The 27,652-nt window shown below is 41.1% G+C and overlaps 5 protein-coding genes across 5 annotated transcripts; 1 reads left to right on the forward strand and 4 right to left on the reverse strand.

Annotated features, from left to right (window-relative positions):
* Window positions 1–142: 142 nt before the first annotated feature.
* Window positions 143–27,503, reverse strand: cldnj (claudin j). The gene is made up of 4 exons (XM_058633462.1): window positions 27,419–27,503; window positions 20,920–21,071; window positions 18,726–18,910; window positions 143–2,400 (listed from the first exon to the last, which is right to left on the reverse strand). The coding sequence occupies exon 4, from the start codon at window positions 2,375–2,377 to the stop codon at window positions 1,742–1,744; it is 636 nt and encodes a 211-aa protein (XP_058489445.1). The 5' UTR covers window positions 2,378–2,400; window positions 18,726–18,910; window positions 20,920–21,071; window positions 27,419–27,503; the 3' UTR covers window positions 143–1,741.
* Window positions 3,109–9,912, reverse strand: LOC131462346 (claudin-4-like). The gene is made up of 2 exons (XM_058633464.1): window positions 9,359–9,912; window positions 3,109–4,474 (listed from the first exon to the last, which is right to left on the reverse strand). The coding sequence occupies exons 1-2, from the start codon at window positions 9,818–9,820 to the stop codon at window positions 3,791–3,793; spliced, it is 1,146 nt and encodes a 381-aa protein (XP_058489447.1). The 5' UTR covers window positions 9,821–9,912; the 3' UTR covers window positions 3,109–3,790.
* cldnf (claudin f) lies at window positions 11,241–12,559 on the reverse strand. The gene has a single exon (XM_058633458.1). The coding sequence runs from the start codon at window positions 12,396–12,398 to the stop codon at window positions 11,649–11,651; it is 750 nt and encodes a 249-aa protein (XP_058489441.1). The 5' UTR covers window positions 12,399–12,559; the 3' UTR covers window positions 11,241–11,648.
* On the reverse strand, window positions 14,019–17,514 carry LOC131462347 (claudin-4-like). Its single transcript, XM_058633465.1, has 2 exons — window positions 16,918–17,514; window positions 14,019–15,454 (listed from the first exon to the last, which is right to left on the reverse strand). Exons 1-2 carry the CDS (start codon window positions 17,401–17,403, stop codon window positions 14,816–14,818), a joined length of 1,125 nt encoding a protein of 374 aa, XP_058489448.1. The 5' UTR covers window positions 17,404–17,514; the 3' UTR covers window positions 14,019–14,815.
* On the forward strand, window positions 24,394–25,375 carry LOC131462343 (claudin-4-like). Its single transcript, XM_058633461.1, has one exon. The coding sequence runs from the start codon at window positions 24,499–24,501 to the stop codon at window positions 25,168–25,170; it is 672 nt and encodes a 223-aa protein (XP_058489444.1). The 5' UTR covers window positions 24,394–24,498; the 3' UTR covers window positions 25,171–25,375.
* Window positions 27,504–27,652: the final 149 nt, after the last annotated feature.

The following is a 27,652-nucleotide window of genomic DNA, read 5'->3' on the forward strand; positions in this document are numbered from 1 at the left end:
TGAGGAAAATTCAGATTAAAGGGACACAAGTTTCTCCCTGGAAATCTGATTTGTGGTCACATTGTCGGACGTTGTAGCCGACTCTCTTTAAAGCTACCTGCTGCAGAACAGTGATTCAAGTGCACGTGTTTACATGTCAGTGTTTATTTTTGAGTACTAGGTTGCAAATCAGTAGCATACACACTTATACAATGTTGACAGCTTATAATTTCACAAGAATAACAACTAAAACATGATTAACTTAGTGTGGAGACACATTCACATTCAACAACAGTGTTAACAAATCTAGTTTTCTTTACAACAGGAACAGACATGCAGATGCACACAGACCATGTGATGAATGAAATACAATCATTCAAAACACGGCAGCAGAAGACTAACCTCCCCTGTGTCATGTGAGCTGTCTTTTTGTCTACTTTGCTGCTCAAGCCTGTCACTCACACTGATGTGGACAGAAATAAAGTTTTGACAACTGTGTCCTCGCCTCAAAGACAAATCTAAACATAATGGAATGTTTTCATAGTTTTTAAACAGTAGACCCGTGGGACACAGGAGTGGTTGGTCTTCTGCTGCATGTTTGGTAGGTTCATGTTTCTTAGAAAAAACTAAAATAAGGAAGATAAGGTCTCAAAATAAGACAGTTGCACTTAAATGGCAGCAGCAGCAGATCAACAACTGTCCTCACTTCTCTGTTGACTTTGGTGCAAGTAAAGTATTTGTTTACAAAGTGACACAAACTCCAGTTTCTTGTTGGGAAAAAACGGTCTAACTGTGAGACAAAGCAGCAAAACAATGTGTTTAAGATGGTGAAATAGACTTTCTTCTGTTAAAGGATTAGTGGGTAAGAATTACTGTCATCTAGTGGTGAGACTGCAGATTGTGTCTAACTCTCTTCACTCCTTCCTTTTCCAAACAGTGGTTTTCACATACCAGAAAAAGATGTAATTCTTCTTTGTTCGCATTATGAGCTTCTGTGTGTCACAATACAGGTTTGTGCAGGTCGTCTGGAATTTTGTGTGAAAGTCTGGAAGGAAAGTTTAGCTCGTAGTCTGCACACGTTTGTGTGAAAACTATGCTCTTTTAGGATTTTTATATGATTTTAAAATGTTCTTAAAACATTCATTCATCCATTTATGCTTTTATTAAAGTTCAACTAAACAGGTGCAATCTCAACAAGAAAGCATGCATGCAAGTATAAAACCACTTAAAGGTCCAGTGTGTGACATTTAATAGGGTTTATTGCCATAAATGGAAAAAAGTACCCATAACTCTGTTTGTCTAAGTGTGTAATTGCTTCGGTTTTTGTAGCCTCACAATAAACCCTACATTGGTATAGGGTGCCTGAACTTTTCCCCAATAAAAATTCAAGACTTTTTCCAAAACAGAAAACGTGTTTTTCAAGACATTGACTTGAAGGTCTAGTGTGTAATATTTTAGAAGGTTTATTGGCAGAAATTCAATGCTACCAAAGTGTGTGAATGCTTTAAAATATGTCTTTTGGTTTTTGTCGCTGCCATCCACCATCTTTCTACAGTGTGTTTGTTTCATATTTTGAAGCAGACACTTACTGCACAAACAAAGATGAACTACATGGTTATCTGGTTTGTGAAGCCCACTGTCGTTTCCTGATGCATTTGGAAAAGGAAGGGACGACCATTAGAAGCTTTAATATGGATCTACTGTGTTTGAGGCCACATCCCACACTTCAGTGTGTTGACTTGGTCTGGCCTTGATCCTCACTTCAGACGTAGTTCTTGAAGGCGTAGCTGCCCTGTGGGGGGGTCCTGGCACGTGTGTAGCCACTGTTGGGGAACCTGGCCCTCTGTGGTGGGCAGCTTGTGCACAGAATGGCGCCGCCACAGAAGACCAGCCCAGAGGTGACAAAGCCGATATAAATGGCTGCTCCGAGCTCTCTCTTCAGGACCTCAGGGACACGCGGGTTGTGGAAGTCACTGATGACGGTGTTGGCCGTCCAGGCAACAGCAGTTACGGTGGTCAGCGACGACAGGCAGAAGATGGCACCGGAGCTCAGCACCACCCGAGCCTTGATCCCCGGGTGGCCCAGGCAGTTGGTGCAGCGGGCGCCCAGCAGGAAGATGAGGAAGCCCAAACATCCCAGGACCAGGCTGATGCAGATGAGGCCGCGGGCTGCCTGGAGGTCAGGTGACAGGTCCAGCAGGGCGTCATAGAGCTTACACTGCATCTGACCAGTGTACTCGCTGACACAGGTCATCCACAGACCCTCCCAGAACACCTGCATGACCACCAGATGGGTGCCGATGAATGCGGTCACCTTCCACATGGGCAGGGAGCAGATCAGGATGGTCCCAGCAACACCTATCATCGACAGGCTGATGCCCAGCTCCTGCAGAGCCATGGGACAGGAAGTAGACTCACACCCTGGAAAAAAGGACAAATATTAACTTCCTTTAATCTCATCCTGGCTATTCCCAGTGATTTTTATTCAAAACTACTTCTCTTACTTTCTTTTTTCTCCGGGCTTTCCTATAAACTGAATGTTAATTAACTAAGAAGTTAAGCTCAGAAATGAGGAAGGAAAGATATCTTTTTTTTATTATTTTGGATGTTGTCTGAAAAGTTTAGGTCCGTTCCAGGCCACTTGATATAATTTGGTAAAGATGTAGGTATTTTCTAGCCATGGATGCAAATGGCCACTAGGCGGCAGTATGTCACACAAATAAAAACAATGGTAAAGCTCACAGCTACAAATTAAGTAAATTAAAATCATGTCAAGAGCTGCCAGTGACTGGAGGTAAGATAGAGAATATGTTGGGAAAAACAACAATAATAATAACTAATAATATAATATAATATAAATAATAACATTGTGTTACAGAATAAATGCTTACATAAAAGGAGAATATTACATTTATGTTTTGTGGTACACTCAGATGATGAAACGGATTTTGATTTGTTTTATTTACAAATTTTTAAGCAAGAAATCATGAAATACTGCCACATTAATATAACCTTCATGTTAACATTAACCCCGGGATGTGACTTGATTTAAGAAACATCAATCTTTAAACATCTTCGATGCTCAAAAGTAAATCCATGTATTACCAACATTGAGAGGAAATATTTATAGTTTCTTTTTTTAAACATCGTCAGCTCTTCTGACTCATTCTGTGACGCCTGAGTTATTTGACTCCCTTTTTTATCTTTGATATAGAAGCTGATAACATAGCACTCCCATGAGGTCAGTGGTCTCACATCAGGAGTGTCAGGTTATAGTTTCTTTCAAAAACAAATGAAAACATTTAAAAGTATATAAAGCTTTACTAACTAAACACCTCAGCCAACAGTAGGCATGTAAGTCTGTGACTCACTGTTTGTTTCCTGTGCGGTGATCTCGGGTAAATACCTGCCAAACGGGTTCTCATACTACTCTCGGTTTGCTTTTAATAACCACATAATCAGAATAAGTATCATCATGAAGACAGAAACACAGTGGAAACTAACTAACAAAGAAAGTTATTTAATGTGAAAAATACAGACACAAATTCAAAAGAAAAAAAACCTCACAAAGTTTTATAATTTCCCAAACATTTCAAACACAGTTTAAACACACTTTAAACGATACCTGTATGCACAGTGGACGTTCATTACCAAGGGTCATGTTCAGCTTTAAAGTCTCTTAAATTCAAACGCACATTCCTTCATCATGAATTGTCCTTTTTCTTCAGGCTTTTCAGCAGCTAATGAAAAGCTTAAAAAAAATCCTTCATTAAACTCCAAGTTTCTTGAGTACAAGCACAGATGCTCATCTTCAAATGTATGTCTTTGTTGGTGTCAAGGATCGGAACGAAGTGTCTTTATTGGTTGACTTGTTGAGGAGGTAGTTCACAGATGGGGGATGGTCTTCTTTGGGGGGACAGGTGGCACACAGGAGCCCCCCTCCCAGGAGCAGCAGGGCCCCGGCTCCCCAGCCGATGTACAGCGAGGCCCCGAGCTCCCTCTTCTGTGCGTCTATAAGCAGAGGGCTGTAAAAGTTCCTGATGATGGAGCCGGCAGTCCAGCAAACTGGGATGAGGCAGAGGAGCCCACTGATGATCAGCACCACGCCGGCCGCCACTGAGGCCCTCGCCTTGGCCCTCTCCTCTGCGATGAAGTTGGTGCACTTCCCACCAGCGAAAGCGATGAGGAGCCCCACGATGCCCGTGATGATGGAAACCACAGTGAGGGCTCGAGCCGCCTGCAGGTCTGCGCTCAGAGCCAACATGGAGTCGTACACCTTACACTGCATCTGGCCTGTGCTCTGAACCACGCAGTTCATCCAGATGCCCTCCCATATGATCTGTGATGTCACTATGTTGTTGCCGATGAAAGCGGAGACCCTCCACATGGGCGCGCCACAGACGACGATCACCCCAATCCAGCCCAAAAGGGCCAGAGCACAGCCGGCCATCTGCATGCCCATGGAAGCCATTGTCCTCTGAGTCTCTCTGTGCGTCTGTGAGAAAATATTGCAAGCTGATCAGGTGTAAATGTGCATCTGAAGCAGAGAGAGGAACGAGAATGAAGGAAAGGAGGCGTGAAAGCCAAGCTATTAAGGACGCTTAGATTTCAGGGCCTGCCAAAGAATACCAGCCATGCCGGATTCTTTGTTGTCAAGGACAATGAAGGTTGGGGTTTCGATTATTATTCTCGTGGATGGTGATGAGGATTGTGTTACTCAAGGTTTCTTTGTGTCACCTTTGAATGTGACAGAAAAGACGTGTAGGCAGCTTGAATGCAGAGGGATGCAAAGAACACAGTCGTGTTTGACGGACAGATCCTACAGTGACACTGTTTACACAAAAGACAAGACGCTGAAGCACTGAGACTTTGTATGTACTGTATGTGTGCACATGCATGTTCACACTGATTAGAATGATGTTAAGTGGTTTAAAAGGGGAAGTCCTTGCTTTGTTTACTGTCACTTCACATGTACAACTAAAGAAATCTGGCAAATGTCAAATTACCTGTACATAGTTGGTGACATTTTTGTTGCGATTTCTTTCCATTTTTTTTCTTTTTCTTGAACATTTAAATCCACACTGTGACAAATAATTGCCCATGAGCTATCCTAAAGGCCACTTTATTAGGTACAGAGGGCACTTAATTAAGTAGCAGGAGTGGCACCTGGTGTGGTGTTCTGCTTCTGTAGCTTATTTACTTCACGGTTTGACCTGTTGTGTGTTCAGAGATGGTCTTACATACATAATGCATACCTTGGTTGTAAGGAGTGGTTATATAAATGACCATTGTGAGCTACTGTTGCCTCTCTATTTTTCCAATTCAATGTATTTATAAAGCACATTTAAAAAAAACAACACTGCTGACCAAAGTGCTGTACATAATAAAGCAAAACATTCAAACAGAGCACAACACACATACTGTACCAAGTGAGAGGCAAAAAACAGGACATATACAGCACAACTCACATTGATTCGAATGCCAAAGAGAAAAGATTTGTTTTTAAGACAGACTTAAAAACAGGAAGTGATGACGCCTGCCTAATGTGTAGCAGCAAAGGCCCGATCACACCTGAGTGTTTTTTGGGACGACCAAAAGCTGCTGAATTAAGGCAGAGCCATATAAACAACCTCTGGTATCAAACAGGCATTGTCACCCAGTGAACTGCAGCCCACTGACTATTTTCTCTTTCGCAGACCACTCTCTGTAACCCTAGAGGGAATATTCCAATAGTTTTTGATATACTCAGACCAGCCAAAGTCACTGAAATCACCTTTCTTCCTCATTCTGATGCTCGGTTTGAACATCAGCAGGGCGTCTTGACCACGTGGACATGCCTACATGAAGTCGTGATTGGCCTATTATGTATTTTGTGAAAAAGCCGCAAGCGGTTGAACAGGTGTACCTAATAAAGTGGCTGGTGAGTGTATATTGCCTATTCTTTGATGGTTAAGGAGGGAGCTGGAGCCAAACTTACAGTGGGTAAGATGTATTGTACACCCTGGACAGATCGCCAGCCTATTACAGGCAGGACAAACAACCGTGCACTCACATTCACACCTACAGGAAGAAAGTACTCGGAGAGAACCAAGTGTAGTGACGTCACACTTAAGAATCTGAACTCAATCAAGGTTGAAGGGTTTATTGCTCAACTTCCATTCAGAGCTCTTTTTACAACCACTGTAGTCCCCTCATAGTGGCTTTAGAATATAATCTGACTTCCGGGTTGTTCTCAGCCATAAAGAGTAGATCCACATGCATACTCCACACAGAAAACTCAAACTGAGAATCTATTGTCAAATACTGTCTGTGATAAATATACACATTTTTCTAACAACTTTTGTTTATATGCATACAAACATAAAAAGGAAGGAAGGAAAAAACTACAGAAAAACAGCTGAAATGTGCTCATGGTAAATAAAAACTTAGATGTTTTGGTTATTTACGTTGCTCGGCTGGTGTTGCAACAGCGTGTGACGAAAGTAATCACTCTCAAAAATCCTAACTGGTTCATTTAGTTTGTCTCTGCAATTTAAAATGGCAGCTGAGGAATGTGATACCAGCTCAGGGTGTGAACCAGCCTTACGTCACGTTTGTCTTTCAGAACATGGAGGAAATGCACATGTGACCATAAGGTCCTTGTCAATAGCAGTGTTGTAAATGTAACACAGTAGAAATACTTTGTTAAATTCACGTATATGTACTTTACTTTGTTGTTTACTTTTACTCCACTACATTTCCTCTCACTATCTTTGTTACTCGTTACTACCAAATAAAATCAGAAGAGGAAGAGTTGGTAATGGTCTGTATTTATATAGAGCTTTTCTAGTCTTGATGAGCTGCTTTACACTCGAGTTTCCACACATTGACACATCGTTCATACTCATTCACACGCTGCAACATGGGGTTCAGTGTTTTGCTCAATGACACATAATAGACTAGCAGAGGCAGGAAATGAGACCACAGACCTAACCTTCCCATACCACTGAGCCACCATTGCTCAATCCTAACTGCTCACTTTTTTAAAAAAAAATACTTTTACTTCTTAAACTTAAGTACATTTAATCACTTTTGATGCAGTAACTGTCATATACTTGACTTTTACTTAAGTAATATTTTAAAAAGTGACTTCAACTTCAAGTCATTTTCTGGTAAGATACCTTGAGTACAAGTATCCATTTTAGGTACTTTATACAAGACTCAGTTATATGATATATATATACATATATATATATATATATATATAGATTATTACATACACTGTTCACTATAAGTTGCAGGTTTAGTGCGGGAGAAACAGATGTTTATGATCATTTGTACATCATCACATGTACCGTATAGTTATTTTTGGGATTAGCTGTCTGCAAGGAACTAGGTCACTGTGGTTGTAAATGTCTATCATGAAACGCTATGCCAGTGGTTCTGAAAGTCTGGGTCATGACCACAGATGGGTGGCTGGGTTTTCTTTTGTGTCCCCACGAAATCATTTTTTCCAACAAATCTTTACGATTCATGCGTATATATTTTAAATAACATTAACGTAAACAAACCTTTCAGAGAAATGATTAGTTTACCAATTCAAAATTATACTAGGTGTCACATATGTGGCTGTAAATGAGTCGCTTCATCAGAGGGGACAGAGCTTTTTCTGTTAAACATGCCCACTCACTGTCCACTTTTAAAATGCATCTGACCCAGTATGAGACATTGGTTTTATCTTCTTTATAGTTTTATTGATGTGGTTTTTTGTGTTGTTTTTATTCTTTCTACAGTATTTTATTGTTTTATTGTTTGTTCTTAGGTCTATTAGGTCTCACGTTTTTATATTTTATTTGTTTTATTTATCTCTGATGTACGGCCCTTTGTTTCATCTGTTGTTGTTTTAAAGTGCTTTATAAATTAAGTTGGATTGGATTGGACAAATTAGATTTGGGTCATGATAGTTTAAAAACTAGTTTCTACCTTTTCCCCCCAAAACTGCTCTGACTGCGCTTTAAAGATTATTTCCTTTACCAAATTCATTAAAACATATTTTCTTTTTTTTAGTGCACACATCATCAGCACTTTTTCTAAGTGCTGATGATGTGTGCACTAAAAAAAATGGTTGACATTGGTCACACCCAAATAAATTAAGTTTATGAAAACGAAAAAAGTTAGAAAATTGCTTCCTTTAGAGCTTAATTCAGGTAGATGTTTCTTCTTGGTACAAACTAAACCGACACATTGCAGGTCAGCGTTCCTGTTAACAAGCTTTGATTGGCACTCAGGTCTGTACAACTGGTTAAGCAGGTTTAATGCTTGCATGAGGAGCTCAAACAAGATGGATGTTTTCAAATGCACGTAAGATACACTGTAGTTGTGTTTTTATATAATATATACTTATTTTTAAGTGCAATCAGTCTGAAACAGACAGTTTCTTCCATGAATGAGAGACGGGAGGGGTCATCACTGAATCCCCCAACCGTGGTGTAATCAATGGACTATGTTTTGTGAAATTTTGCTGAGTCACTCCATGTAGATTCTTTCGCTTCCTCGTCAATTATGCTGTACTTTTATTCAACGTTTCATTGTCTCTGCCGGCAAGAACACATCTGGCCCTCAAATTATTTACTACTACTATCAGTGATGACCTCACTGTGATAGAACTTAAAACTAGCAGCAAGAATGTAAACTACAGCATAAAAATGACTGCTCAACTCTGGATGAAGTAAACGAAGACACTTTCATATGAATTAAGTAAATGTTTTTATTAAAAATCCGTGATTTCAATAAACACAAAACAAAGTGTTTCAACAATTGTAATGAAACAAAGATGCTTGTAAAATATTTTACAAAATAAATTCACACTATATTACATCGTAGCTCTTTTTTCTGACCTCTTCGCACAGCTCACATTTGCCAAACATTGAGAGAAAAATCAGGTTTGATACAAGCTTAATATAGAACAGCTGTCATTAAGTCCAGTCTTCATGCTGATGGAAGATTTTCACACCACATCTCTGCAATGCATTTCCTCGTTCTTTTTGAGAAACATTGTCGTCGCCTCCACCAAAAGACCTCTGAATTTCTCAGAAAATCAGTTTTATCACTTCAAAGTGAGACATCATTTGTGGTGCTCTCAGCAACTCACAGCAGGAACTCAGGAAAGGAGGGTTACTCAAGGAAGGGGAAGATAGTTTTCAGTTTTTTACTCAGAAGAGCGGCACTCTCACACGTAGGCCCGGCTGGTGGCTGTGGACCTGGCACCGGCGTACTTGACTGGATACTCTGGGCTGTCTTTGGCTGGGCAGGAGCTGCAGAGGAGGGCACCACCCAGGAGAAGAAGAGCAGCTGTGCCCCAGCCGATGTAGAGCGCGGCCCCCAGCTCTCTCCTCTGCGCGTTGGTCATGATTGGGTTGTAGAAATCCCTGATGATGGTGTTGGCAGACCAGCACACAGGGATGAGGATGAGAACACCAGCGCAAATAAAGATAATCCCTGCGGCGATGGCCACCTTGGCTTTGGCGTTCTGGTTCTCCACAAAGTTGGTGCACTTGCCACCGGCAATGCCCACGATGACGCCGAAGGCCGAGACGATAATGGCGATGACCACGAGAGCCCTGGCGGCCTGGAGGTCCTGAGGTAGAGCCAGGAGAGAGTCGTAGATCTTGCACTGCATCTGGCCCGTGCTCTGCGTGACACAGTTCATCCATAAGCCTTCCCAGATGACCTGCGCTGTCACAATGTTGGCTCCAATAAAGGCCGTGACCTTCCACATGGGGAGGGCGCACACGATGATCGTCCCCAGGAAGCCGATGACTGCCAGGGCAAAGCCCAGCATCTGTCGTCCCAATGACACCATGATGAGTCTGCTGAAGAGTGAAGGGTTTCTGGAGCAAGTAAAGTGTGTCAGATAAGTGTGGTTTGTAAAGCTGAATAAAGACTGTGGCACATCTGCTTCAGTTATAAAGATGTCTTTCACATGAAGGTGGAGTCACAGTGTCCTTCCCTCTGACCTGAAACCTGTGTGTAGTACAACTTTCCTGTCCAACCAGATTCTTCACATTATCCGTATGTCGACGGGGAGTAGTTTCGACGAGATGAACATCAATGACTCTATGTAAATGAGGCCCCGTGAAGACGCACCACATTCCTCATTCAAACAATGCAGTGCCAGTGGCGAGCCTTTGATTGGGCCAATTACTGGAAGATCAGGTCCAGTCACTGGTTTCAGGTTTAAAAAACAACACCATCATGGGTGAGAGTATCACCGGATGTAAGACGTTTACAGAGAGCGCCATTCCCCCCCCCCGGCCTTACTCATGATTCTGTTCCATCATTGGCAAATATATAGCAGGAAATGAGCAATGTTTTTTTTTCACTCAGAAAGTTTTCACAATTACAGATTAATGTTGTAGTTAATTACATCATAAATTAGTTAGTCCCTGGTTGGGACAGTGATCGAAAGATTCGATTTAAGACTATATTTAAGAAAATCATTATTTTATAAGAGATGAAGGAAAACTTAAACCACACACAATGGCAAAAACCAATATACAAAGACTTTCTTATATTTCAAAAACCTTTATTCAGTATCCATTCCCCCAGTTGTAATAGGGCCTTTTTAAAAAAATGTAGTATTTACTGAAATTCAAATAAACCTTTATGAAATTCAAGCATAGAATAAATAAACTTTTGGCGATTTTAAAAACCAGGAATTGGGTCAAATTTCAAAATAAAGGTTTGACTCATCCAGTAGAAGCCTTGTCGTGTTCTATACTGAGAGTTAAACATTTTTCCATGTAGTTAACATTTACATTTACTCAATTTGTGTTCGTTCCAACACTGTTGCGGCAGATATTGTTTGCTTTGCTATGTGTTTGATCCAAAACCAGTACTGTCGGGTTTAAATCAGCCTCATGCAGCATTTACCAAGTCTTTTCTTTGATTGTTTGGAATCATTGTTCCTTTGATACTTGTTTTTTGACATCATTGCGGCTTTGTGCTTATATAAATATACAGCACAAAGTTATGTAGTTATAGTGTATCAGGGGGTGTAGAAAAATGTTTGTTTTTAAAATGGAAGAAATGGAAGCAGTATTGAAAAGGCTTGATTTGCTTCATTTGTTCATCAAAACTCTAAATGAACCAGTTTAATTATACCAGAAGAATCTTGGAAATTAAATAAAGAATAATAAACCTGAATAACTTGACAAAAACTGGAATAATGTGTTGACCAGTCGTGCAAGTTGTGACAATGACTCCACAAATAAACATGAGAATATAGTAGTACAAAGATTTTATTGAATCTATGTCGAACAGCCTCAAAAAGTGGCAACATGCAATCATCACAACAACTCACAATTTCATCACTATTTACAAAAGATGCTCCGTATGACAAGAAAAATAAATATATAACTGCTGGACTTTTGCACGTGAAAACCAACACAACCTCAGTGCACACAGTTGGGTTGACACAGCGTTTCTCACGTCACACGTATGACGTCACACATGATAAACGTTTCTACTTTAGAGCACAGCGAATCTTAAGAGAAATCATTTCATTATAATCACATGATTGTTTGACCTACCAGTGTCTACAAGCACACTGTGTATTTTAGGTGTTGTTTTCTAGTGGTAAAAAAAAATAAAAGAGAAACCTCAGTCTTTATCTCAGTGTCTCCCCAGTTTTACTGGTACTGCCTGACAGAGTATGTACTTGGTACTGCGTATGGTTTGGCGGGGACATATGTCCCTGATGCTGTGTACGGTCGGCTGGATGCAGGGGCGTACACAGGACCATACGTCGCTGGGTTTGCCGCCGGGCCTGAGTACGGGTACATTTGTCCAGGTGGGTAGTATCCATACATGGGTTTTTGAGGAGGACATGAGGTGGTCAGGATGATCCCACCGACCAGGAGAATTGCAGCAGAGGCCCAGCCGATGTAGATGGAGGCACCGATTTCCCTCTTCTGCGTCTCGATGGTCAAGGTGCTCGTGTAGTCCGAGATGGTGATGGTTGCAGACCAGCAGACCGGGATCAGCACCAGGATGGCGGCAAGAATGAGCAGACAGCCGCCGATGATGACCACATTGGCCTTTGAGGAATCTTTCTTCAAGCAGCTGGTGCACTTGGCTCCAATGAAGGTGATGATGAAGCCAATGAAACCAAAGATAAGCGAGATGATGACCAGAGCACGGGCGGCTTGCAGATCCGGGGTCAACCTCATCACAGACTCGCTCAGCTTGCACTGCATTTGTCCCGTGCTCTGCATCACACAGTTCATCCACAGTCCATCCCAGATAATCTGGCCGGTCACGATGTTTGCGCCGATGTAGGAAGTCACTCTCCACATGGGGATGCCGCAGGTCACCGCCACCCCAACCAGGCCTATGAAGCTTATGATCTGACCTACTGTTTCCTTGCCAATCCTCCCCATGGTGAAGAGGCTGTGTCCGCGGCAGGAGAGAGAAGGGTTTCAAAGCAGAGCTCTGGTTCTCCTTCGCAGTGATACAGCTTTCTTGCTCCTCTGTGAGAGAATGTACAGGAGGAGGGCCGGTCGACTGTCAGGTGAGTTCTTCCTGCCAAACAAGATTCCTCCTCCTGCGAGCTACGAAGGAGTGGCACGCATTTTTAAACACTGCTTTAACTTTGGTGCTTGAAAAACAAACCTCCATATGCATGTTGACTGGAGGGAGGAGGGAGGATGGAGGCAGTGGGCGGAGTCAAAACAGCTCAGCAACTTCAAAGGTCCTGAAACCACCAGAGTGTAAATGATGGCAGATCATCAAATTACAGGTCACTATTGTTTTCACAATGAGGCTGTTTGCCGATTGTTGATTGCAATTCAGAGTATTGATGGGGGCACCACACACACACACAAACACAGTCTAGTTTCCATGACTTCAGAAGAAATTACATTCATTTCCTTGAGATTTACTCTAACTTTAACCATAACTACTACTGGCCTAACCCAAACTTCACCTTAAAATGTAATAATTGACATTATGAGGACTTGCTTTTTGTCCCCATAAGGAAGACAACTCCCCCATAAAGTGACTGTGTAAACAGATTTAGGTCCCCACAACATGAGTAACACCTGGAAAAACAAACACACAGGTTTGCACAGCTAATTTGTTTTAGCTCATTGCAAGCAATATCTCCCAACCTCAACCTTAACATAATCATAATCTTAACCCAACTGCAATTCAAATCTTACAGTCTCTCACTATAGCCAGGTTTGGTCCCCATGAGGACTACTGACAAGGACAGTGTTTATGCCAGAAAAGGTCCTGAAAGAGTACAAACACACACACACAAATTGCATAACCAAAAGTTAGTCTAGTCTAAAGAAACAAAAGCAGCAAAGCAGGAAATTGTGGGGTTAATTTCAGTTTTGCTTCATTTGAGCTCAATTCGGCTTCTGATTATAATCAATCATGTTTCAGAAACAGTTATAGTAAAAAAAAAATCATTTTTTTAAATTACACCATGATGAAAATCAGATATTTAATCAAGCCTTTTTAATTTCTCACAGTGTTTCTAAACTACTCACCACACTGATATAATAGTGCAAGGACAGACATTTAAGTGCAGAGAGGGAATAAAAGAGGCACCAAACTTTCTGGTAGAAGTCAGAGGTTAAAAAATAGTGTTGATTTAAAATGAGCCCACGCAAACATCAGGACTCAAGTTGTGGATGAGTTACAGCTAAGGAGAAAGGAAAGGTTTTAGGAGACACAGAAAGTAAGTCTCATCAAATGCAGCTCAAATCTGTTGTCTAAAGAAGCTGTTGACACTTCTTCTCACCCAGTAACCCGATACTGTGCCGACTGTTATTCCCACACTGATGACGGAAGTTTGTTCTGAGACAGCTGATTAGGGCGGAGAAGGAAAAAAAAGATAATTGCTGCAACATAAGAAGAAATGATAAAGCTCTACGTGTTCATGTTTGTCTTTTGTTGTTGTTGTTCATCTGTCTGCTTGTCTGTCTGTCTGTCTGTCTGTCTGTCTGTCCAATTTCCATGAAACTTGGCGCGAGGGTGGAGCGTGACTCAAAAAAGAACCCATTCCATTTTTGTTGTCACCTGCTTTACTAAAACACATTTCATATTATAGAAAATGGTACTTTCCTACTTTCTTTTAAGATCACGAGTAAAAACAAACCAAAACTAAAACCTTCAAGACGTCGTCTATCAGCAGTGAAATAACATTATTTTGTTTTTGGAAATTTCACCAGTGGTTTATTTTCCATTCTCCTTTCATTATACGATCATATTTACCACGTAATGTGGAGTGGAATGATGTGATGGAAACATTAAGCATTCAATAATAATAATAATATTTACAGGGATAGAAAAGTACAATCTCCCCCAAACAAACACGGAAACTCCCACAGGGTCTGGTGCTTAAATGTCACAGACAATACAGTTTTTTATTTTATATTTTTGAAATGCTCAACACAAGAAAGATGCGAGAGAAAAAAAAAGACTCAAAAGGTCAAACATGAAGGAAACTCAATAGAATCGCAATAAAAACAGTTACAACCACAAGGATAATCAGACGAAATATTTACAAGACCAAATGAGTCTAGGAGTTGTTGTTTTTTACATTATTATAATGCTAATGCTAACATTGATGATGACATTGTTCCACCAAGGCGTGACCAACAGAAACTGTCACAGGAAACGTCCCTGAGACGAGGGTCAACTAGCTAAATACACTAACTGCAGAAAGAGCTCACAGCCTATTAGCACTTCCTGTTAATATATGTTTTAACCTAAGCTCTAAAGCAAATTTTCATTTCCCACTGCTGTGTTTGCACAGCAGTCACATTGAGACAAAGACAAAAGACTTTCATACATATTCTCTTGACGTAGACATTGACTTCACAGGTGTGAATTTGGGCACATAGTGGGAGTGCTGTTGGTGTTTGGGTGGGCAGTTCCAGCACAGAAGCCCCCCTCCCATTAGCAGCAGTGCAGAAGCCGCCCAGCCGATGTAGAGCGCCGCTCCCAGCTCGTACCTCTGGGCATTAATCACCATCGGGTTGTAGAAGTTTCTGATGATGGTGTTGGCCGACCAGGAGACCGGAATGAGACAGAGCACACCCGAGACGATGAAGAGAACTCCAGCCAAGATGCACGTCTTGGCCTTGGCTCGCTCGTCCTCGATGCAGTTAGTGCACTTCCCTCCGGCGACTGACAGCACCACTCCGAAGATCCCAGTCAGGATGGAGATGATGATCATGGCGCGCGCGGCCTGCAGGTCCTGCGACAGAGCCAGCATGGAGTCGTACACCTTGCACTGCATCTGACCTGTGCTCTGCACCACACAGTTCATCCACATGCCCTGCCAGATGGTCTGAGCCGTGATGATGTTGGCCCCAATGAAAGCAGTCACCTTCCACATGGGCAGGGCGCACACCACCACGACCATTAACCAGCCAATCAGAGACATCGATATGCCAATGATCTGAATCCCCTGGGAAACCATCTTGCTGCTTGTGCTCGTTAAAATCCCCAAAAAGAAAGACAGGTGGGACGGTGCAGGCTCTTATTTATAGGGTTGTTGTGTGAGAAGATGGGACAAAGACATGAGGGTATGTGATACCACAGTGCACGCCTCCTATTGGCTGCACAGAGTTTACACACAAACAGAAACCAGTGACCTTTACGAGTGCTGACCTGCCACAAATTCAGGGCTTCAAGGTCAGAAACGAACTTCCTTATGCCTTAACTTTTAACTCTCTAATATTTAGAATAAAAAGCAAATTCACTCAAACTCAAAAGTTAAATAACTTGTTGAAAGAGTAAATTGAATGTCCCTTCGACCTGTTCAAGACAAAACGTGGATAAAACTGTTTCATTAATTCAACTTTCTTTTTTTTTTAGACAATTGTACATTTTTGAACAAAACTACTGTTACCTGCATGAGCACGAGTGAGAAGGAAATTATAGGATGCATAAGGACGTAGGATGATTCTTTAAAGCAAGGGGGCAGTGTTGGACAAAACATCACTAATGTCAAGCACAGCAGAGATCTACATACATATCATAATTCATATTAGTATTACACAGACATCCTATTGTTCTGGATGATTTAATCCAGGATAACATTATAGATGTCAACTGCCCTTAAGCACCACTATGAACTCACTACTACTTCTCTCCATGACAATATAGTTGAATTCATATAAAGTTCCTGTAGAATATCTTTAAAGACTTTTTCAATGATTGTTTTTATCTACTTTCACCAAAACGTTGAAGAACATTTTTTTTAGAGGTGATAGGAGCAGCTAAAGTCAAACTGAAGAATGTTTTGTTACTTATATGTGAATAGTTTTTATATTTTATGGCAAACAAGTGACACACCACCTCATGTTTTCTTTCATTACTTTCATAACAAATTATAAACACAGAAAGAACACAAAACAAAATCATTCAATGTTGACAATAATAATCTTTATTTACAGTTTGAAAACATCATGTACAAAACACTTTTCTTTTCTTTTTAAATGAAATGATATGTAAAAAGCCACACAAATAACAATACCATAGAGGAATACACAATTCATCAAAGTAACAGAGTAAATGTTCCATCTTTTTGTGGAAGTCAGTCCACAGGAACAGAACAGTTGTGTGGGTGTGGTCCACATATGACGAAACCAACCCAGATGTGCGGTAACTCAACATCAAAGTACTGTGATCTGGATAAAAATCAACATGAAATTCAAATCATGCTCAATGTAAAAATATGAATTCATTTCATGGACCACAAAGTCTTTTTTCAGTCTCTTGTCCCTCTCGTCTCTGTCCTCAGACGTAGTCTTTGGCTGTAGTTGAACGGGCAGCCGAGTACTTGGCAGTAGAGTAGTTATCCTTGGGAGGGCAGTTAGCGCAGAGGAATGCACCGCCCAGGATGAGAAGGCCGGCGGACCCCCAGCCAATGAAGAGCGCAGCCCCCAGCTCCTTCTTCTGAGGGTTGACCATGAGTGGGTTGTAGAAGTTGTTGATGATGGTGTTTGCTGTCCAGGACACGGGGATGAGGCACAGGACACCAGCGATGATGAAGATGATGCCAGATGTAATGCTGATTTTGGCTTTGGCGGCTTCGTCCTCCACGCAGTTGGTGCACTTGCCCCCCGCAATGGACAGGAGGATGCCGATGATGCCGATCAGGATAGAGACGATGATGAGGGCCCGAGCGGCCTGGAGGTCCCGGGAAAGAGCCAGCATGGAGTCGTAGACCTTGCACTGCATCTGGCCCGTGCTCTGGACCACGCAGGTCATCCAGATGCCCTCCCAAGTGGTTTGAGCAGTGACAATGTTCTGGCCGACGAAAGCGGTCACTTTCCATTGGGGCAGAGCACAGGTAACAATGGCCCCGATCCAGCCAATGATGCAGAGGGCAATGCCCAATATCTGTAAACCAGCTGCTACCATGTTTCCTCAGAAAGCTTCTTGTGCAGACGTCCAACAACAAACAAGTCCAACGGTTCTGTCTCGGGGAGTGTTGCTTGTGAGATCCACAAGAGTAAATGTTTAGACATGGTTGGAGCAGGTCTTTTATACAGTTAACCCGGGAGGGGCTTGACACACATACACACACACTGTCATACAGAGCTGTGACGAAGTGACTGCCCTCACGTCCCCACTCCCAGCCCTGGGCATGTGTCATCATGTCAGTTTCTTTTTGCAGGTGCATCAACCACGCTCTGACTCACAGTCACTGAGATCAACTCAGCAGACTCTCAAAAATACCTTCAGCCACACCCTCAAAGTTATACTATGCGGTATCTTCTTCTTCGTCTTGTCGGTTATGTTCTGTGATAAAATTACGACACTGCTTGCATGTCACACTCTTGTGTGTGTGTGTATAAAATGTCAGCTTTTAGGAACCATCAGCTGTTTTAGAATTATTACTAAGTATTAGTAGTAATTTTCCTCATTTTGGTCTAAAATGAGGAAATTGCCACTTCCTTTATTCCAGTAAAGCAGAAGACATTTAATCAAATGTTGACAGGTTTTTTGTTTTGTATTTCCTAGGGGGGGGGGGGGATGCTGACATTTGACCTTTGGTCCCTGATCTTTTCAGCTGAGGGAGTTTCAGGTTGAATCACACACACAGCTCTGTTTGCAACATTTGGTCTCAGTCAAAATGATTAGCACACTTTTTTAAAAACAACATTTTATAGTTAAAACTTTAATATGACAGTGTAATAGACCATATGTGTTTAATCGATCTCCTATCAGCCCTTGCTTTCACTGAGTTATTCTCCTGTCGTTTCTGACAGATTTGTTCTATGATCTGTAATTTTAAACACTGCCGAGAACAGAATCCACCTGATATCTCACTGGGTTGTTCATTATGGCGCAAAACAACCGCAGCGTCTTTTATATCGTCACCGAACAGGAACAGCCAGAGCAGGACATTCTCTGTGGTCACTTTTCAATAATGAGTGACTTCAACAAACCAGACACTGTTTTCAATCATCTGCATCGTTATTGCACCAGTGTAACCAATGGTGTACACATCACACCCTGCACCGATCACACGGATTAAACCAGGCCCATAATGCCGCAAAAATACAAATATTTTCAAAGGTCAAAACAAAAACAAGGACTTTTGATAAAGATGCCATGAAAACAGTTGCTCTTAACTAAATCCTATTTGTCGTCCAACTCCGATCACACAGACCCATGAAGCTACTTTTTATGATGCATAATCCAGAGAGGATTGAAAACAGAGTAAAAACATAGCTGACCTTTCAGTGATGTCGACGTCAGGCAGAAGGAGGTCACAGCCCTGTCGTCTGTCGTCTTTGGAGTAAAATGTGCAGCCCGCGTCCTTCTTGAATCAGCAGCAGTCGTCCACAGCAGTAAGAGGACGTCAGGGAAGAAGATGTTGGAAAAACAGCAAACACCATGCCGAGTGATTCCATTTGACAAACTGTTGTAAAAAAAAAAAAGGGGGAAAAAAAGAGGGAATAGTGAGAAGGGGCAAAGAGAGAAGGGAATCGGATTGTTTCACAAATGAATAGAGGCAGTGTTTAAGAGCCAAAAACTGCCGTTAGGACTATAATGCCTCTATTTTATCCAAGGTAAGATCTGTAAAGTGACTTTGGGCTGGATATGGGGATTGGGTTCCACACAGAAGGAAGGACAGAGGAATTTTCACAATTAAGACTCTGAGGAGAGATGGTTTCAGGATGAGATTAGTCCTGATGTGGAGCTGCCACTGGGAACGTGCCTTATACCACATAGAGTAAAACATGGTGCCCTTACCCTCACAAGAACCAATGTGTCAGTGTATACATGTGCACTTTTTCAAATCAGACTGACGAGGGCAATTTGAATCAGCAGAATCTTTTTTGCTTTTTTCTGTTAAAAAAAACTCGACTCCAGCAGCGGTGAGAAACTGCCACAGGGCAACAAGGTGACAAGTGTCAGCAGGTAGAGTGAGACAAGTCCAGACTTCACAGTAACGGCTGGATCGGGCTCTACCCAACCCTTCAGTTAAAAAGGCTGGGTTCATATTCATACAAAGTCAAAAATATTTGATCAGCCTGCACAACAGACAGACACCTGCATGTGAAGTGTATTACATTTCTTAGAGAATCTTAGTGTGCACTCCACTTCCATTAACCATAGAACATATGGCAAATTAAGCTTGTTTAGTGTTTTAATTACAGTCCATGTCATTATTTTCTTTACTAATTTAAGATTAATTTCTGACAGTTTTTGATATTAACCCTTAGAACACAGCATTTCAGCGGTTTTTTTTTCCATTATTACGTTTAAACATACAGTATATACAGTCATTTCAGCACAACCTAAACAATCTGATGAAAACAAAAATCATTTTCACCAACTATATAAACACACCTGAGCAAAAAAGTACTCAAAAGGTTTAATATCGGCTTGAATTTGTGAAATTTGGCTTGTTTTATGAAGAAAAAAATGCTCTATTTTGTGACCCCTGCATAATTATTAGTACTTTATATCACTACTAAAAATGATGCAACAAAGTAAATCATAACTTTGACTCAATAGCACTTTTATAATCACTAATAGATTTGTATCTGCATCATAAACATGCTTTTATGATGAAGTGTACGTCATTCCATGTCAAAACAAACACTTTTACTTTGAAATTCATCATGAATATCTATAATGCGATATCATTTTAAGCTCATATTGTCCACCTGTGACTTAACAGTTGTTTTTTCCCCACTTCTTTTCTCGAGACCTGCCCCCTGTTGACCAGACTAGATGCTCAATGGTCTTCAGGTCATTTAGTTTAGTGTGTCCAGTTTAAACTAATGACCAAACGGCATGTTTGTGGACTGTTGGAGAATGAGGGAGCGACCCCTAGGATCTGTAGGTTGTTACATACATGACATTGACTTTGGTGGTTTGGTGCCAAAAGTGAGAAGAAAAAATAAGGCTAAAATAAATACATGCCAAAGTAAAGTCGTCTTCATAGAAAGATTTGCAAAAAAACAAACAAAACAGGTATTAACTTCAATAATTAGTATTTATTAAGTATTTATTGTAAAGTATTTAATGTTCTGTCATCTCCTCACATTGAACATCATTTTGGTTGATGAAGTTGGGGAAAATACTTCCTCTTACTCGGCCTCCTTGTTTTAGAATAATTTGCGGAACACGTCAAAGGTTGTAAACAAATCTTTATCTAAATGAAAGATCTTACACATGAGTTAAAAGTCCTTGTAACAGAAAACACCAGCTGTGTGTGTGATGTGATGGTTTTAAACATGAAAACTATGTCTTTATTTGTGAGATAACTAAAAAGATTTCTTGCTGAGAATATGTCATTTTACTAGCTTTGCCTCCACTAAAGAAAATCATAGTTTTGATGACAGTGTTTGGGTTTTTCAGGAGAAAAACAAACAAACCCTGAAGTTTCATGCATCACACCAAGAAGAATGCATGTACCTGTGTGTGATGTCATCACAGCGAGGCCCCGGGGCTGTTGTCCAGGTACAGTCACAGTTTCAGTGTGTAATTTAAGCTCAGCGACCATCACCGTGGGTTCCTCGGTGAGTCACACGTGTTCAGACAAGTCAAATAATCACATGACAGGAAGCCTGTGGAAGAGATGATGAGAGATGTTTACGGTTTACTCTTTTACATATTTCAATATGCCAAAGTTTTTTTACAAACACTGTTTTTAAGTTTTCTTTTGTTATCAGAACACCATGATTCAGGCACTTCTCTCTTTGTAGAGCTGCTCTTGTTATTTATTGGCTGTGTGGGATGTTTCTCCTTCCGCAATTTCAGATGCATTGAAGTGAAATATGAAGTGATATATATATATATATATATATATATATACACATATACATATACACACATATATATATATACATACATACATACACACACGTTAGCTGCCATACAAATCAGTTTCACACACTCTGACTCATGACTCTGGTCGTGAAATGGGGAATGACTACGCTTATTTTTGCAGCTGTGAAAACTGTTCGTCCCATTTGTGGGAATGAAACTAAAAACAAAAAAACATCTTCCGTGTTCTTTTTTGTCTCCTTCACTGCACTTTACACGCATCAGTGGTGAAACAAGCATCTAAAAGAAAGGTTTAAATTAAATGGAGAATGAAAACGGGCCATAAATGACCTTAAAAGAGAGAAGAAGAAAATAACAACCGACACAGACAGCTGCGTGGAACTGAAACCAGTCTGACTTGTTCCCGCTCCCATAACAGGTGAATATTTTGCAAGGTGCTGTAACAAGTTACTGCATGTGTGTGTTCTCAGTGTATAAGAGGTTAGGTGCACCTGCCGTCGCCATGGTGAGCTGCCTGAATAATGACGAAGTTTGATTTGAATAAAAACATCACAGAACGACCTGTGGTCCACAAAGACCTTCAGGGTGATTTCACTGTAAGATATTAACGTTCAGTCGACAGAGATTTTAGAAACTGTGGTTAATAAAAGAAAAGTTTCAGTTTGACTGTATTTGAAGTGATCTAAGATAAGATAAGCTATTCCTTTATGCGCCCTGCAATGGGGAAATTAACAGTGTAACAGCAGCAAAATGAGTAAAGTTACAGCTAACAAATAATAATAAACATTCATTTTCACATCTGTGGATGTACATTATATAGAAAATATCAACAATAAGACTATTGTATAACAGAATACACAATAGTCTAACAAGATACATTTCTCCCAAAAAGACACAGAATAAAGTTAATGAAACAGTTCAACACAATGTCGCTGAACAAAGACAAAGGAAGTCCTGTCCTGCATTTACTGCATGTGAACCTAATGCTCTGCAACAGCTGTGACCAATAAAGCGTGGGTCCGGTAGTGCAGGTGGACAGTGAAAGGTCACTAAATATAAAATAAATGTAGTTTTATGTTGCTCTAAAATATGTCTATATATTTAATATTATATATATAACCACATGCATGTGTTGAAAAGATATGCAAGTTCACAATAATGAGAAGTGGACTGATGGTCACATGAAAACAATAAATAATATATGTGGGAATTATTGATCCTATAGTCTCCCGTGTTGGTTTAAAAGTTTGAAATCTGAAGATCCTCTGAGGTTCAAACCCAAAGTGGAATTTCTTTTTTTAGCCATCTTCTCAGTTCATAGAAGGAAAGTCATGGGTGTGAATGAACAAATGAATGATGGCTGCATGTGTCCACCGTCACTATCATTACTTGCAGGAACTGAACAGAGGGTCATTGTAGATGTGGTGAGAAACACCTGCTTTTCTTGATAAAAAAAACCTGCCAAAATACACTCCCACTACTTCCTTTCTGCATGTTATTCTCAGGGCGTGAATTCCCTGACTGCCACTGCTAAAGGCTTTAAAAATAATATCCAACGAGGCGGGGGAGACCAGGAAAGTCATCCAGGGTGTTTTCTAGTCCATCAACACAACATAGATGCTGCATCATAATGCAAAGTGGCTCCCCCTGCCTGTCACTTACAGCACAATTAAAAACAATGATAAAGTGTTAATTATTCCAGTTTGATTATCATATACAGAACATTGTCTTTGAAGAGACTTTTTCTATCCCTTCCCTTTAAGAAAATAAGTTAATTCGGATTGTTTGCTCTTGGTTAAATTGACCCACTATGGTTTCTAAAGAGAAGTAACTTTATTTGGAGGAGTGGGTAAAGAGCAGTGAGTGTCAAAAAGCACAAGTAACACGTATAAAAAGTGTTGGATCGTTCAACGTTTTTCTCCACTGGAGTGAAATATTAAAGCCAAGAAAAGAGAACTGCAGATGTTTGATGATAACATTCCTCTGACTAATCAGTTTCTGTTAGGTGTGTGTGTGTGTGTGTGTGTGTGTGGAGGAGGTAAACCACACGATGATCATTCTGACCACTGACCCCAGGTGACCCCTGTGAATTAGAGAAAAGCCTGTAATGACAGAGAGCTCACATGTCAACTGACCTCAGTGCTCCTGCCTGCTGTCCAACAAAGAAGCAAATACATATGTGTGATGACATGTATTCATTTATTTTATTTAAATCGCCTAGTGGTCGGCCTGATATGGAGTATTAAAGGTATTGATATTTGTTATTGCATAGAACGAATATTGCAGATCTCAGATTATAGGAACTGTTAGAAGTTAAGGATGTGGTGGTTCTTTAGTCTATTATTTTAGTTTTGGTTACACCTCTGTCTTCATTTAGTTAAATGTTTGTTCATTTGTACAGCTTATGTACGGCTTAATGTTTCACATTTTGTTTCCTGTGCATATTCAAAAGAATAATAATATGAATAATATTTCCAGATAAATAAAAGGAATATGGATTAGGATTACAGGATAAATGAAAGATAAATCAAAAAGGCATCGTCCCCATCCACCTGCTTTTCAGGGAGATGGGGACTCAGGTGGGATTATGCCGCTGACCGAGAAAAACAAGGCCCATCATTGTTGCCTCCCTTTTATTTTTTTCTTGAATGGAGCTCTCATTCAGTAATGAGTCAGCATTTTTCTTCAAGGTTGTCAAATACACACTTTTTCTTTATAAAGTCAAGAGACTCAGAAGAATCACTGGCAAATTTGCATTGTTGTACAATCGAAACTGATGAGAGAAAATATTTTGTGTGAACAGAATCATGTCTGTAAATGAAATTTGGATTTCAGAAAAAGCATTTATTTATTGTTTTATACCTAACTCAAATTTGCAGCAGGAACTCAGAGATATTCATGAGCAATGGTTCCATTTAAACAGTTTTTTGCAAACATTAATAAGAAATTTGAAGTGTCCTCATACGCTCATAAGTTTGAAGGTAAACATGATGCCACCTGGCGCTGACTCCACCTTCAGTCGCCAAGCCGTATAAAGAAGGTAGAATCAGTTTCTCCCCTGTCTTCCCCTCGCACTAAAAGTCTTATGCAGGATCTGATATCGCCTGCGTCTCAGGAGGGTTGAGCTTGTGGACACAGAAGGCCTTCTGTCCACACAGACTTGACAGAGAGTCCCGCTCGGCTCCATCTCCATCCCCAGCTCCAGCGATGTACTCTGCAGGTGTGGAGATCCTCGGGATGATCCTGGCCGTGGCCGGGTGGCTGGGGGTGATGGTGGCATGCGGCCTGCCCATGTGGCGGGTGGCTGCCTACATCGGTCAGAACATCGTCATCTCGCAGGTGATCTGGGAGGGTCTGTGGATGGACTGCTCAGTGCAGAGCACGGGCCAGATGCACTGCAAGGTGCACGACTCCTTGCTGGGGCTCCCAGTAGACCTGCAGGCGGCTCGAGCCTTGGTCATCGTCTCCATGGTGCTGTGCATTGTGGGCATCTGCCTGTCAGTGGCCGGCGCCAAGTGCACCAACTGTAGCAGGGACGTGAATAGTAAACCAAAGCTGGTGGTGGCAGCTGGAGTGACATTTGTGGTGGCTGGACTGCTGCTGCTGGTGGCTGTGTCCTGGACGGCACATGCCATCGTGCTGGGCTTCTATGACCCGCTGCTGGAGGAGACGGCCAAGAGGGAGTTTGGTAACGCTCTGTACTTTGGCTGGGCTGCGTCCTGCCTGCTCATTCTTGGGGGGGTCCTTCTCTGTTGCTCCTGCCCACACAGGAGATCGACCACAGCGCCGAGTGGCGGCAGCTCCGTGCCTCCCCGCGTGGACTACGCTGCGGTCAAAACCATGTCAGCCAATGGATACACCAGACGAGACTATGTGTAAGCATGCAGATGAAGACGATGCAAGCGTTTATGTAGCGGTTTGGGGGTTTGAGCATTACGAGTAAGCAAACAAGCACATTTTATGATTTTCTGCATTGTATGATTTATTTTTAATCTTTAATTTCAAACATTAAAAAAAAAAGATGTATTTGATGCATGAAATCTTACATTTTATGGGCATATAAATAAAATATCCAAAGACTTTATTTCTTTTCAAGTCTTCTTCATGGTGAAAATTCACTTTGTAACTGAAAACTTTGACACCACAGACTCTGACAAACTGATGCTTAAATTAAGTGTAACGTAACCAGCAGTGTGGTATGCAGAAAGAGGCCGGCTGACCAATGAGAGCGGTGCTGGGTGCACAGCAAAATTAGGTATTTTGTTTCAAGGGAAATGGAAAAAAAGGAAAGAAAAGGAACAATGTGGTGCTTGTTGAAGAAGATCACCTCATGTGCTTCCCTTCTACTGTCGCTCGCCTTCCATTTGCAAGAGTGAAACTGAGTCGCAGAAAAAAAGTCTGGGAGGAAATGTAACCCAACGTGTGCTCAGCCACAAAGACCCTGTTGATAGGGTGGTTTATGTTTGGTGAAGGTTTTCAGTCATTCGGGTGATCAGGGGGTTTATTTACTGAGAAGTGGAGTCACCGGAATCCAAATCTAACGAGATACTTTTAAATATTGTACTGTAAACGTCAAAATAAATCCTGACTAGTCTTCATTTTTATTTCATAGGATGACGTTTCTGCATTTACATTTCTGTAATATGTAATATTTTGTTGAGTACACTCTTTTCATCGGTGTGTCTATATCTATTTCCACAGTCCTACACGACACAATCAAAAAAGGTATTTTTGGTCTTTTTGAAGTTACATACTGTGCCTTTAAAAGCCTACAATCAACAGCACAGTCCTCCTGGTTTGCATAACAGGAAATAAAGATTCAGGTAATGCTTGTAAGTTGTTTTATTCTTCATCAGTCTTTATATAAAACAGGCAAGGACCAGTTTGTCAAGGGCTTTGAACAGATCAGGTTTTTGTCTAAAACTTTTGATGCTGCCGTCACACCACTACACCATGGTACAAAACCCTGATTGATGCAATTTTTTAAAATTTTGAAATAGGAAAGGTCCTCACTTTGATCATCTTCCACTTTGACCCAGATAGTGTTATACTTAAATTTTAATCTAATACTTTAGGCTTAATAGGCCAAATGACTTAAATTATAGGCCTCGATGTCAGACTTTGTTTGTGCAATATTATCAGAGACACAGGAAAGAGCAATGAGGTTAATGATTTTAAACAGCGGGGCAGGGTACTGAGTCTCCTCACTGTGTGTGACCACACAAGCATGTGATTTTATCTGCCTCTGCATTTCCTGCTGAAACCAAATTTGCAGCCACAGCACCGTCTCAAACACTACCCAGGTTAAAAGTATCGGCAACTCTGTGAATGTGAAGTTTAAATATCTAAAGAAATAAATGTAAATCAATCCCAAGATTACTAGTTATAGTATCATAGATCAGTTTCAGCAGCTTTTATATCAGTTCTGCATCAGCAGAGTGTTCTGATCAGATCTGTTGCCTGATTTGAGCACAGGAAGTGACTCTTCTTTTTCCTCTGATAGTCGATCTGGCCCATAGGGTGTGTCTGTGCGTGTGTGTGTGTATGTACTGCATGTGTGTGGGACGCAGTTGTGTTTCATGAACTGCACCTCCCCTTCTTTAAGTGCTTACTCTGGCAGTGGCTTTCTACCACTGCTGTGGGATCTGCTCTTGTACACACACACGCAGCAACGACAGATTTATGGCTTTTTACCCACATTCAAATAATGCCCAAACTACACACCAGGTCTCTGGAAACAAAAAGAAGAAAAGGGATTGTGCTGCAGCAGAGAGGATAAAAAAAGACTAAAAGAATGCAGGCCTGATTTGGAGACAGGACTTAACCAGGTCCAGGTGATCCACATAGAGTCCAACCGACTCAAACACCAAGAATCTTGCTGCATTGGTTATCTCCCAAAAAATAACTGTTGTGTTTGCTTTGTCTTTAAATTACACAAAAGTGCATTTCTATATAGCATTTTGACCCGATGGGTCACCTGGGTTTAAGCTTTGAGAGAATCCAGGTTATGAGGAGGTCAGGCAACTTGTTTTAAGCACCCATTACCTCCTAAATGAAAGTCTGGCATGAAGCGAAATGACAATAAACAAACAAAATGGCAAAGAGAGAAGATGTGTGTTAAAGTTACCTTAAATTCTCTTTCAATGATTCAAGGTCCAACCTGTGCTCTGGGAAAGGGCCACTGAGGGAAAGCTCTGCTGTTCAGTGTCGCTCTGCAAAATCACACAACACGAGGACATTAAACTAAACAGAAGATTTAAATATGATACGCCGCTAACAAACAGATACCAGGTGGACAAGAAACAGACAACATGGCTCCAGGGCAGATAAAATGTGTTTGAATTCAGAAAAAAAAAGAAAA

The sequence above is a fragment of the Solea solea genome, chromosome 7 (genome assembly GCF_958295425.1).
Source record: "Solea solea chromosome 7, fSolSol10.1, whole genome shotgun sequence".
Taxonomy (NCBI): Eukaryota; Metazoa; Chordata; class Actinopteri; order Pleuronectiformes; family Soleidae; genus Solea; species Solea solea.